General features: G+C 66.3%; 1 protein-coding gene and 3 non-coding genes across 4 annotated transcripts in view; 1 reads left to right on the top strand and 3 right to left on the bottom strand.

Moving 5' to 3' along the window:
- Positions 1-2,933: 2,933 nt before the first annotated feature.
- On the bottom strand, positions 2,934-3,052 carry LOC131912194 (5S ribosomal RNA). Its single transcript, XR_009379590.1, has one exon. It is a non-coding gene; the product is annotated as a 5S ribosomal RNA (ribosomal RNA).
- A 2,997-nt stretch (positions 3,053-6,049) lies between these two features.
- The window catches only part of LOC131911083 (atrophin-1-like), a 24,996-nt gene continuing 18,062 nt past the window's right edge, over positions 6,050-12,983 (top strand). The window contains exons 1-9 of the mRNA XM_059263045.1: positions 6,050-6,352; positions 6,455-6,765; positions 8,265-8,414; positions 8,567-8,741; positions 9,422-9,787; positions 9,890-10,200; positions 11,708-11,857; positions 12,010-12,184; positions 12,866-12,976. Of these exons, the coding sequence (XP_059119028.1) occupies positions 6,050-6,352; positions 6,455-6,765; positions 8,265-8,414; positions 8,567-8,741; positions 9,422-9,787; positions 9,890-10,200; positions 11,708-11,857; positions 12,010-12,184; positions 12,866-12,976 (2,052 nt within the window). The remainder of the gene's footprint in view (positions 6,353-6,454; positions 6,766-8,264; positions 8,415-8,566; positions 8,742-9,421; positions 9,788-9,889; positions 10,201-11,707; positions 11,858-12,009; positions 12,185-12,865; positions 12,977-12,983) is intronic.
- LOC131912183 (5S ribosomal RNA) lies at positions 6,338-6,456 on the bottom strand. Its single transcript, XR_009379580.1, has one exon. It is a non-coding gene; the product is annotated as a 5S ribosomal RNA (ribosomal RNA).
- On the bottom strand, positions 9,773-9,891 carry LOC131912172 (5S ribosomal RNA). The gene has a single exon (XR_009379569.1). It is a non-coding gene; the product is annotated as a 5S ribosomal RNA (ribosomal RNA).

The raw sequence follows: 12,983 nt of genomic DNA, 5'->3' as shown, positions 1-12,983 counted from the left end.
ACAATCCTAACTTTCCTGAGGACTGAGGATGGCGTGAGTCCTCTTTGGATAGCTCCATGCACTCTGGAGTCCATGAACCTGCTATGTGAAAATGACCACAGGCTTCACAGGCAGTAGCAAGTGAAGGGCTGGAAGGCAGGTAAGGCTATATTGGAGCTGAGCCGTACTTAGTTGAGAACATGTGAACAGAGTGATGAGTCACCTTTGAGCCGGCCTCTTACGGAGCCTGAGTGTACTAGAAGGAGGGAAGAGGAAAGAGAAAAAACAGCAAGTGAGGCCAGGCGGTAAAACCCCAACGCCTGCTCCTACAGACAGACTTCTGCCAGCAAAGGATTCATTTCCATAACCTTCCCAGACATTACCACCAACTGGAGAAGTATTCAAACAAAACCCATACAGGACATTTTTCATTCATACCATCATACCATCAGTGATTCCTGTACAAAGTTTGGGAAGTTACAGACGATCAGAAGCTACCATGTGGGTGCTCAGAGCTGAACCTTCCTACTCCTCTTCATCTTCTCCCCAGGAGACACACTCACACACACGCACACACACACTCACAGGCACACACACGCACACGCACACGCACACGCACACGCACCCTTCCCTACCACCTGGAGAATCAAGAAAGACAGGACTACTGGGATCATTCTAGAGAGAGCGCGGGTGGGTGGGTGGGGGATTGGGGGAGTGGGCATCCAGGATGGACCTTGGTTCTCTCTCTGGAACTTGGAACGCCAGCTCCTGGGCTCCAGGTTCTGTCCCCAGCCCCCCCCCCAGCCCACCCCCACCGCGAGCCGGTCCATCCATTCCTCTAGGGAAGAAGCCTCCCTCCCCGGGAAGCGGCGGCGGCGGAGGCGCCCGGGAGAATGGCTCGCTGGGCCTGGGCGGCCCGCAAGATGCTCCTGGGCCCATGGGTCCCAGGGAACTTGGAACTTGGGTCTTGGCGCTCTGCGCGTGCACGGTGGGGGCAGAGGCAGGCCCCGGCCGGGCCAGGATTCCCTTGGGCTACGTATCCTTAGTCCCACCCGGCCACCGTGCCTCCCACCTTGCCTGTGGAGAGTCCCGTCCTTTGGAGAGTCCGGGACTAGGAGGGAAGCGTGGGTCTAGGCCCGAACTCGGGAACATCTTCCCTTTCCAATGGACGAGACAGCTCGGGCAGGGCCCTGCGGCCAGAAAGTCTGTCTGTCTTCACCGGATGGAGCACCCGGTGCTTGAGCAACGAGGGCCGGCCGGCCGGCCGCAGAGTCCAGCAGGCGGACACACAGCCAAGCCAGAGCCGAAAAGACCAGAGGCCCAAACATGCAGACACTCGTGCACACATCCGCACCCAGACACAAACCCCAAGCCTAGCCACACAAACATACACGGGCAAGGATGTCCAGCGCAAATTGGAACATGGGTCTCTTGGGCGCTCAGCTCCGTGAACGGTGGGGCTAGAGGCAGGTCACCGGGGCATAATTCTCTTAGTGCCACCCGGCCACCCGGCCACGCACCCACCCAACGCTGCCTCCATCAAGGAAGAGCCAAGGGTCTTCTCGCGGCTGGACCGGACCCGACTGTGTGCCGAGGGACGGATGGCCTCTCAAAGCACAGCACGGACCCCTCCGCTCTGGGGGACCGGCTTCCGCCATAGAGAATTCCGCCGCCACCGCTGCCGCCGCCGCGGGCTTAGTGGGACAGCGCCTGACCCCTGACTTCCTCTTGCCCTGGGACCACGAGGTTCCAGGTCGGGCCCATCTTGGACCTGGGTGCTCTGCTCGGCCACCACCCTACTGACTCCTACTGGACTGCGCCCAGGCCTTGGCCTCTGGGTCGGGCTCGGGAGGCAACCAACTGTGGCTCTCTGGCATCCCATCCCACCGGCGACACGCGCAGCCACACCCACGAGCACGTCGCAGCCCCCGAGGGCACCACTTCACGTGGACTCATTCATACTCATGCACACACACACGCGCGCGCGCGCGCGCGCGCGCGCGCGGGACTCCACACTCACGCTTGCGCACACAGAAACACACTCGGGCATGTGTGCACGCACACACACAGACACGCACGCACGAGCGAGGGCGCGTGCACGCACAGAGGCCCGCGTGCATGTGCGTGCGCGGAAACACACACACACACACACACACACACACACACACACACGCAGACACACATACGCGCGAGCACCCGCCCCCACACACAAAACAAGCAACCATGCAGGAATGAGGCTAGCCAGGCACACATGATCACAATGCGGCCTACCCGAACACACGCACACCCACACGGGCCTACTCACCTATGCACGCACCCAAAGTTTACACACTCAGGGAGGGAGGGAGGGAGGGAGGGAGGGAGGGAGGGAGGGTGGAAGGCAGGCAGGCAGGCAGGCAGGCAGGCCCGCAGGCACAGCCCTGAGCACACCCCCTTCCCATCCGGTGGGGGACCAGAGTGGGGGCGGTGGGGGTGGTGGAGGGCTCGGGTGGGAGCCTCGTTCCTCTGGGACTGCTTCCAAGGGGTGGGGTGTGTGGAAGTGGTGGACGGATCTGTCCCCGCTTCCCCCCTGCCCCCTCCCGACCCCCCCATCCCCCAGTTCCCGCCCCCGGAGAGTCCTCCCAGACCCCCGCCAGTGGAGCCAGGCAGGCAGCCAGGTGCGATGGAGGCCCGGGATGTGGAGGGCGAGGCTAGCCTGGGCTCCCTGTCGGTCAAGACCTGCCTCTCACATCCGATTCTTAGCTTCTTCTTCGGGGGGTCCTGGGATCCCCACTCGGGTGTTTCTCCCCTGGTGGGTTGGCAGCGTGCCTGAGGGCTGCGAGCGGCAGCCTTCCCGGCGAGGGGGAGGGCATCGCGGAGAGGACAGGCTGGGCTGGGCTGGCCCCGTGGCCCCGTGGGGGCCCGCGGCCGCAAAGGACCTTTCCAAGGCTTTTCAAAAGGTGGCCAAGGCAAAAAGCCTACAGCACCCGGTATTCCCAGGCGGTCTCCCATCCAAGTACTAACCAGGCCCGACCCTGCTTAGCTTCCGAGATCAGACGAGATCGGGCGCGTTCAGGGTGGTATGGCCATAGACGGCGGCGCCCGTCGCCAGGAGCCTCAAGAGCCTGGCCGCTGCGCTCAGCTCCTCAGTTCGCCGGCCACCCTCCGAGCCCAGCTCACCCACCCACCCACCCTCCGCCCCTGAGCCCGGATCGAGCCCCACCCCTCCCTCGGCGCCAGCCCGCCAGCTAGGCCCTCCTCAGCCCGCTGCCCGCGTCCGCGGCCCCTGGCCCCTGGCCCGCGGCCCGCAGCAGGGGCCCAGGGCCGGCAGTGGCCCGCCTTTCCCCAGGACCTTCTCCTCTCCCGTTCCTCACGGGCCGGCCGCACTCACCGGGCCCACCCGGGCCTCTGGCAGGTTGGCTGGCCCCGCAAGCCTGCTCCTCCGTCTCCCTGGGCCTCGGGCGGCTCCGGTGTGCACGCAGGCGCCCGCACCTCCCGCTCCCCCGCTCGGGTTTCCAGGGCTGCGGGCTCGGACGCCTCAGGACCTCCCTTCCTTCCAGGGCAGGCTCTGCCTTGGGTCCCCGAGTCGCCCCACCCCGGGGCCTCTTGCCAGGTAGCCAGCCCCTGGCCTTCGGGGCCGGTTAGAGCCCTCCTCTGACCTGCAGGCCATTTCTGTGCCCGTGGGGGTCCTGGTGGGGAGGTGGAGGTCGGGGGTGGGCGTGAGGGAGGGAGGAGGGGTTCGTGGCCCTGCCCGGGCTGCTGAGCTCTGACGCTTTCTTTCCTGGCTTCCTGGGGAGGGGAGGTGCCCAGGTAGGCACAAGCAAGGCGGCCGGATCGGATCGTTCGGGTCACCCATCCGCTGAGACAGGTGCTTCCCCCGAGGTAGGTGTGGTGCCTGGACGGATGGGGTGGTCGCCCCGACTGTCATCTCTCACCCTTGGGGAACTTTCGGCTTCTCCTCCTCCTCCTCCTCCTCCTGCTCCCGTTGCTCTTTCCTACTCCTCTTCATCTTCTCCCCAGGACAAACACTCACACACACACACACACACACACACACACACACAGACACACACGCACACGCGCGCCCGCACACACACACACACACACACACACACACACACACACACAGGAAGACGGGACGGCTGGGATCGTTCGAGAGAGAGCGCGGGTGGGTGGGTGGGTAGGGGCGTGGGCATCCAGGATGGACCTTGGTTCTCTCTCTGGAACTTGGAACGCCAGCTCCTGGGTTCCAGGTTCTGTCCCCACCCCACCCCAGCCCCCCAGCCCCACCCCACCGCGAGCCGGTCCATCCATTCCTCTAGGGAAGACGCCTCCCTCCCCGGGAAGCGGCGGCGGCGGAGGCGCCCGGGAAAAGGGAGAATGGCTCGCTGGGCCTGGGCGGCCCGCAAGACGCTCCTGGGCCCATGGGTCCCAGGGAACTTGGAACTTGGGTCTTGGCGCTCTGCGCGTGCACGGTGGGGGCAGAGGCAGGCCCCGGCCGGGCCAGGATTGTATCCTTAGTCCCACCCGGCCACCGTGCCTCCCACCTTGCCTGTGGAGAGTCCCGTCCTACGGAGAGTCCCGGACTAGGAGGGAAGCGTGGGTCTAGGCCCGAACTCGGGAACGTCTTCCCTTTCCAATGGACGAGACAGCTCGGGCAGGGCCCTGCGGCCAGAAAGTCTGTCTGTCTTCACCGGATGGAGCACCCGGTGCTTGAGCAACGAGGGCCGCCCGGCCGCACAGTCAAGCAGGCGGACGCACAGCCAAGCCAGAGCCTACAAGACCAGAGGCCCAAACATGCAGACACTCGTGCACTCATCGGCACCCAGACACAAACCCCAAGCCTAGCCACACAAACATAAACGGGCAAGGATGTCCAGTGCAAGTTGGAACATGGGTCTCTTGGGCGCTCAGCTCCGTGGACGGTGGGGGTAGAGGCAGGTCACCGGGGCAGAATTCTCTTAGTGCCACCCGGCCACCCGGCCACGCACCCACCCAACGCGGCCTCCGTCAAGGAAGAGCCAAGGGTCTTCTCGCGGCTGGACCGGACCCGACCGTGTGCCGTGGGACAGATGGCCTCTCCTCCGCTCTGGGGGACCGGCTTCCGCCATAGAGAATTCCGCCGCTGCCGCTGCCGCTGCCGCCGCCGGCTTAGTAGGACAGCGCCTGACCCGTGACTTCCTCTTGCCCTGGGACCAGGAGGTTCCAGGTCGGGCCCATCTTGGACCTGGGTGCTCTGCTCGGCCACCAGCCTACTGACTCCTACTGGCCTGCGCCCAGGCCTTGGTCTCCGGGTCGGGCTCGGGAGGCAACCAACTGTGGCTCTCTGGCATCCCATCCCACCGGTGACGCGCGCAGCCACACGCACGAGCACGTCACAGCCCCCGAGGGCACCACTTCACCTGGACTCACACTCATGCACGCACACACGCGCGGACCTCCACACACACGCTTGCACACACAGAAACACACTCGGGCATGTGTGCACACACATAGACACACACGCACGCACGAGCCAGGGCGCGTGCACGCACAGAGGCCCGCGTGCGTGTGCGTGCGCGGAAACACACACACACACACACACACACACACACACGCACACACGCAGACACACATACGCGCGAGCACCCGCCCCCACACACAAAACAAGCAACGATGCAGGAATGAGGCTACCCAGGCACACATGATCACAATGCGGCCTACCCGACAACACGCACACCCACACGGGCCTTCTCACCTATGCACGCACCCAAAGTTTACACACTCAGGGAGGGATGGAGGGAGGAAGGGAGGGAGGGAGGGAGGGAGGGAGGGAGGGAGGGTCGAAGGCAGGCAGGCAGGCAGGCACGCCTCTGAGCACACACCCCCATCCGGTGGGGGACCTGAGTGGGGGCGGTGGCGGTGGTGGAGGGCTCGGGTGGGAGCCTCGTTCCTCTGGGACTGCTTCCAAGGGGTGGGGTGTGTGGAAGTGGTGGACGGATCTGTCCCCGCTTCCCCCCTGCCCCCTCCCGACCCCCCCATCCCCCAGTTCCCGCCCCCGGAGAGTCCTCCCAGACCCCCGCCAGTGGAGCCAGGCAGGCAGCCAGGTGCGATGGAGGCCCGGGATGTGGAGGGCGAGGCTAGCCTGGGCTCCCTGTCGGTCAAGACCTGCCTCTCACATCCGATTCTTAGCTTCTTCTTCGGGGGTCCTGGGATCCCCACTCGGGTGTTTCTCCCCTGGTGGGTTGGCAGCGCGCCTGAGGGCTGCGAGCGGCAGCCTTCCCGGCGAGAGGGAGGGCATCGCGGAGAGGCCAGGCTGGGCTGGGCTGGCCCCTGTGGCCCCGTGGGGGCCCGCGGCCGCAAAGGACCTTTCCAAGGCCAAAAGGTGGCCAAGGCAAAAAGCCTACAGCACCCGGTATTCCCAGGCGGTCTCCCATCCAAGTACTAACCAGGCCCGACCCTGCTTAGCTTCCGAGATCAGACGAGATCGGGCGCGTTCAGGGTGGTATGGCCGTAGACGACGGCGCCCGTCGCCGGGAGCCTCAAGAGCCTGGCCGCTGCGCTCAGCTCCTCAGTTCGCCGGCCACCCTCCGAGCCCAGCTCACCCACCCACCCACCGCCCCTGAGCCCGGCTCGAGCCCCAGCCCTCGGCTCCAGCCCGCCAGCTAGGCCCTCCTCAGCCCGCTGCCCGCGTCCGCGGCCCCTGGCCCCTGGCCCGCGGCCCGCAGCAGGGGCCCAGGGCCGGCAGTGGCCCGCCTTTCCCCAGGACCTTCTCCTCTCCCGTTCCTCACGGGCCGGCCGCACTCACCGGGCCCACCCGGGCCTCTGGCAGGTTGACTGGCCCCGCAAGCCTGCTCCTCCCTCTCCCTGGGCCTCGGGCGGCTCCGGTGTGCACGCACGCGCCCGCACCTCCCGCTCCCCCGCTCGGGTTTCCAGGGCTGCGGGCTCGGACGCCTCAGGACCTCCCTTCCTTCCAGGGCAGGCTCTGCCTTGGGTCCCCGAGTCGCCCCACCCCGGGGCCTCTTGCCAGGTAGCCAGCCCCTGGCCTTCGGGGCCCCTTAGAGCCCTCCTCTGACCTGCAGGCCATTTCTGTGCCCGTGGGGGTCCTGGTGGGGAGGTGGAGGTCGGGGGTGGGGTGGGGTGGGGAGGTGGGCTCCGGGGGTGGGCGTGAGGGTGGGAGGAGGGGTTCGTGGCCCTGCCCGGGCTGCGCTCTGCCACCTTCTTTCCTGGCTTCCTGGGGAGGGGAGGTGCCCAGGTAGGCACCATCAAGGCGGCCGGATCGGATCGTGCGGGTCACCCATCCGCCGAGACAGGTGCTCCCCCGAGGTAGGTGAGCTGCCTGGACGGATGGGGTGGTCGCCCCGACTGTCATCTCTCACCCTTGGGGAACTTTCGGCTCCTCCTCCTCCTCCTCCTCCTCCTCCCGTTGCTCTTTCCTACTCCTCTTCTTCTTCTCCCCAGGAGACACACACACACACACACACACACACACACACACACACACAGAGAGAGAGAGAGAGAGAGAGAGAGAGAGAGGAAGACGGGACGGCTGGGATCATTCTAGAGAGAGCGCGGGTGGGTGGGTGGGGGATTGGGGGAGTGGGCATCCAGGATGGACCTTGGTTCTCTCTCTGGAACTTGGAACGCCAGCTCCTGGGCTCCAGGTTCTGTCCCCAGCCCACCCCCAGCCCACCCCCACCGCGAGCAGGTCCATCCATTCCTCTAGGGAAGAAGCCTCCCTCCCCGGGAAGCGGCGGCGGCGGAGGCGCCCGGGAGAATGGCTCGCTGGGCCTGGGCTGCGCACAAGATGCTCCTGGGCCCATGGGTCCCAGGGAACTTGGAACTTGGGTCTTGGCGCTCTGCGCGTGCACGGTGGGGGCAGAGGCAGGCCCCGGCCGGGCCAGGATTCCCTTGGGCTACGTATCCTTAGTCCCACCCGGCCACCGTGCCTCCCACCTTGCCTGTGGAGAGTCCCGTCCTTTGGAGAGTCCGGGACTAGGAGGGAAGCGTGGGTCTAGGCCCGAACTCGGCAACGTCTTCCCTTTCCAATGGACGAGACAGCTCGGGCAGGGCCCTGCGGCCAGAAAGTCTGTCTGTCTTCACCGGATGGAGCACCCGGTGCTTGAGCAAGGAGGGCCGGCTGGCTGGCCTCAGAGTCCAGCAGGCGGACGCACAGCCAAGCCAGAGCCTACAAGACCAGAGGCCCAAACATGCAGACACTCGTGCACTCATCGGCACCCAGACACAAACCCCAAGCCTAGCCACACAAACATACACGGGCAAGGATGTCCAGCGCAAATTGGAACATGAGTCTCTTGGGCGCTCAGCTCCGTGGACGGTGGGGGTAGAGGCAGGTCACGGGGCCAGAATTCTCTTAGTGCCACCCGGCCACCGGGCCACCCGGCCACGCACCCACCCAACGCTGCCTCCATCAAGGAAGAGCCAAGGGTCTTCTCGCGGCTGGACCGGACCCGACTGTGTGCGATGGGAAGGATGGCCTCTCAAAGCACAGCACGGACCCCTCCGCTCTGGGGCACCGGCTTCCTCCATAGAGAATTCCGCCGCTGCCCCTGCCGCCGGCTTAGTGGGACAGCGCCTGACCCCTGACTTCCTCTTGCCCTGGGACCAGGAGGTTCCAGGTCGGGCCCATCTTGGACCTGGGTGCTCTGCTCGGCCACCACCCTACTGACTCCTACTGGCCCGCGCCCAGGCCTTGGCCTCTGGGTCGGGCTCCGGAGGCAACCAACTGTGGCTCTCTGGCATCCCATCCCACCGGCGACACGCGCAGCCACACCCACGAGCACGTCGCAGCCCCCGAGGGCACCACTTCACGTGGACTCATACTCATGAACGCACACACGCGCGCGCGCGCGCGCGCGCGCGGGACTCCACACACACGCTTGCGCACCCAGAAACACACTCGGGCATGTGTGCACGCACACACACAGACACGCACGCACGAGCGAGGGCGCGTGAACGCACAGAGGCCCGCGTGCATGTGCGTGCGCGGAAACACACACACACACACACACACACACACACACACACACACGCAGACACACATACGCGCGAGCACCCGCCCCCCCACACAAAACAAGCAACCATGCAGGACTGAGGCTACCCAGGCACACATGATCACAATGCGGCCTACCCGACAACACGCACACCCACACGGGCCTTCTCACCTATGCACGCACCCAAAGTTTACACACTCAGGGAGGGATGGAGGGAGGAAGGGAGGGAGGGAGGGAGGGAGGGAGGGAGGGAGGGAGGGAGGGTCGAAGGCAGGCAGGCAGGCAGGCACGCCTCTGAGCACACACCCCCATCCGGTGGGGGACCTGAGTGGGGGCGGTGGCGGTGGTGGAGGGCTCGGGTGGGAGCCTCGTTCCTCTGGGACTGCTTCCAAGGGGTGGGGTGTGTGGAAGTGGTGGACGGATCTGTCCCCGCTTCCCCCCTGCCCCCTCCCGACCCCCCCATCCCCCAGTTCCCGCCCCCGGAGAGTCCTCCCAGACCCCCGCCAGTGGAGCCAGGCAGGCAGCCAGGTGCGATGGAGGCCCGGGATGTGGAGGGCGAGGCTAGCCTGGGCTCCCTGTCGGTCAAGACCTGCCTCTCACATCCGATTCTTAGCTTCTTCTTCGGGGGTCCTGGGATCCCCACTCGGGTGTTTCTCCCCTGGTGGGTTGGCAGCGCGCCTGAGGGCTGCGAGCGGCAGCCTTCCCGGCGAGAGGGAGGGCATCGCGGAGAGGCCAGGCTGGGCTGGGCTGGCCCCTGTGGCCCCGTGGGGGCCCGCGGCCGCAAAGGACCTTTCCAAGGCCAAAAGGTGGCCAAGGCAAAAAGCCTACAGCACCCGGTATTCCCAGGCGGTCTCCCATCCAAGTACTAACCAGGCCCGACCCTGCTTAGCTTCCGAGATCAGACGAGATCGGGCGCGTTCAGGGTGGTATGGCCGTAGACGACGGCGCCCGTCGCCGGGAGCCTCAAGAGCCTGGCCGCTGCGCTCAGCTCCTCAGTTCGCCGGCCACCCTCCGAGCCCAGCTCACCCACCCACCCACCGCCCCTGAGCCCGGCTCGAGCCCCAGCCCTCGGCTCCAGCCCGCCAGCTAGGCCCTCCTCAGCCCGCTGCCCGCGTCCGCGGCCCCTGGCCCCTGGCCCGCGGCCCGCAGCAGGGGCCCAGGGCCGGCAGTGGCCCGCCTTTCCCCAGGACCTTCTCCTCTCCCGTTCCTCACGGGCCGGCCGCACTCACCGGGCCCACCCGGGCCTCTGGCAGGTTGACTGGCCCCGCAAGCCTGCTCCTCCCTCTCCCTGGGCCTCGGGCGGCTCCGGTGTGCACGCACGCGCCCGCACCTCCCGCTCCCCCGCTCGGGTTTCCAGGGCTGCGGGCTCGGACGCCTCAGGACCTCCCTTCCTTCCAGGGCAGGCTCTGCCTTGGGTCCCCGAGTCGCCCCACCCCGGGGCCTCTTGCCAGGTAGCCAGCCCCTGGCCTTCGGGGCCCCTTAGAGCCCTCCTCTGACCTGCAGGCCATTTCTGTGCCCGTGGGGGTCCTGGTGGGGAGGTGGAGGTCGGGGGTGGGGTGGGGTGGGGAGGTGGGCTCCGGGGGTGGGCGTGAGGGTGGGAGGAGGGGTTCGTGGCCCTGCCCGGGCTGCGCTCTGCCACCTTCTTTCCTGGCTTCCTGGGGAGGGGAGGTGCCCAGGTAGGCACCATCAAGGCGGCCGGATCGGATCGTGCGGGTCACCCATCCGCCGAGACAGGTGCTCCCCCGAGGTAGGTGAGCTGCCTGGACGGATGGGGTGGTCGCCCCGACTGTCATCTCTCACCCTTGGGGAACTTTCGGCTCCTCCTCCTCCTCCTCCTCCTCCTCCCGTTGCTCTTTCCTACTCCTCTTCTTCTTCTCCCCAGGAGACACACACACACACACACACACACACACACACACACACAGAGAGAGAGAGAGAGAGAGAGAGAGAGAGAGAGAGAGAGAGGAAGACGGGACGGCTGGGATCATTCTAGAGAGAGCGCGGGTGGGTGGGTGGGGGATTGGGGGAGTGGGCATCCAGGATGGACCTTGGTTCTCTCTCTGGAACTTGGAACGCCAGCTCCTGGGCTCCAGGTTCTGTCCCCAGCCCACCCCCAGCCCACCCCCACCGCGAGCAGGTCCATCCATTCCTCTAGGGAAGAAGCCTCCCTCCCCGGGAAGCGGCGGCGGCGGAGGCGCCCGGGAGAATGGCTCGCTGGGCCTGGGCTGCGCACAAGATGCTCCTGGGCCCATGGGTCCCAGGGAACTTGGAACTTGGGTCTTGGCGCTCTGCGCGTGCACGGTGGGGGCAGAGGCAGGCCCCGGCCGGGCCAGGATTCCCTTGGGCTACGTATCCTTAGTCCCACCCGGCCACCGTGCCTCCCACCTTGCCTGTGGAGAGTCCCGTCCTTTGGAGAGTCCGGGACTAGGAGGGAAGCGTGGGTCTAGGCCCGAACTCGGCAACGTCTTCCCTTTCCAATGGACGAGACAGCTCGGGCAGGGCCCTGCGGCCAGAAAGTCTGTCTGTCTTCACCGGATGGAGCACCCGGTGCTTGAGCAAGGAGGGCCGGCTGGCTGGCCTCAGAGTCCAGCAGGCGGACGCACAGCCAAGCCAGAGCCTACAAGACCAGAGGCCCAAACATGCAGACACTCGTGCACTCATCGGCACCCAGACACAAACCCCAAGCCTAGCCACACAAACATACACGGGCAAGGATGTCCAGCGCAAATTGGAACATGAGTCTCTTGGGCGCTCAGCTCCGTGGACGGTGGGGGTAGAGGCAGGTCACGGGGCCAGAATTCTCTTAGTGCCACCCGGCCACCGGGCCACCCGGCCACGCACCCACCCAACGCTGCCTCCATCAAGGAAGAGCCAAGGGTCTTCTCGCGGCTGGACCGGACCCGACTGTGTGCGATGGGAAGGATGGCCTCTCAAAGCACAGCACGGACCCCTCCGCTCTGGGGCACCGGCTTCCTCCATAGAGAATTCCGCCGCTGCCCCTGCCGCCGGCTTAGTGGGACAGCGCCTGACCCCTGACTTCCTCTTGCCCTGGGACCAGGAGGTTCCAGGTCGGGCCCATCTTGGACCTGGGTGCTCTGCTCGGCCACCACCCTACTGACTCCTACTGGCCCGCGCCCAGGCCTTGGCCTCTGGGTCGGGCTCCGGAGGCAACCAACTGTGGCTCTCTGGCATCCCATCCCACCGGCGACACGCGCAGCCACACCCACGAGCACGTCGCAGCCCCCGAGGGCACCACTTCACGTGGACTCATACTCATGAACGCACACACGCGCGCGCGCGCGCGCGCGCGCGGGACTCCACACACACGCTTGCGCACCCAGAAACACACTCGGGCATGTGTGCACGCACACACACAGACACGCACGCACGAGCGAGGGCGCGTGAACGCACAGAGGCCCGCGTGCATGTGCGTGCGCGGAAACACACACACACACACACACACACACACACACACACACGCAGACACACATACGCGCGAGCACCCGCCCCCCCACACAAAACAAGCAACCATGCAGGACTGAGGCTACCCAGGCACACATGATCACAATGCGGCCTACCCGACAACACGCACACCCACACGGGCCTTCTCACCTATGCACGCACCCAAAGTTTACACACTCAGGGAGGGATGGAGGGAGGAGGGAGGGAGGGAGGGAGGGAGGGAGGGAGGGAGGGAGGGAGGGAGGGTCGAAGGCAGGCAGGCAGGCAGGCACGCCTCTGAGCACACACCCCCATCCGGTGGGGGACCTGAGTGGGGGCGGTGGCGGTGGTGGAGGGCTCGGGTGGGAGCCTCGTTCCTCTGGGACTGCTTCCAAGGGGTGGGGTGTGTGGAAGTGGTGGACGGATCTGTCCCCGCTTCCCCCCTGCCCCCTCCCGACCCCCCCATCCCCCAGTTCCCGCCCCCGGAGAGTCCTCCCAGACCCCCGCCAGTGGAGCCAGGCAGGCAGCCAGGTGCGATGGAGGCCCGGGATGTGGAGGGCGAGGCTAGCCTGGGCTCCCTGTCGGTCAAGA

This window comes from Peromyscus eremicus, chromosome 5, assembly GCF_949786415.1.
Source record: "Peromyscus eremicus chromosome 5, PerEre_H2_v1, whole genome shotgun sequence".
NCBI classification, from domain to species: Eukaryota; Metazoa; Chordata; class Mammalia; order Rodentia; family Cricetidae; genus Peromyscus; species Peromyscus eremicus.
Note: the sequence above shows the minus strand (reverse complement) of the source record. Positions and strands in the feature narration are given on the sequence as shown.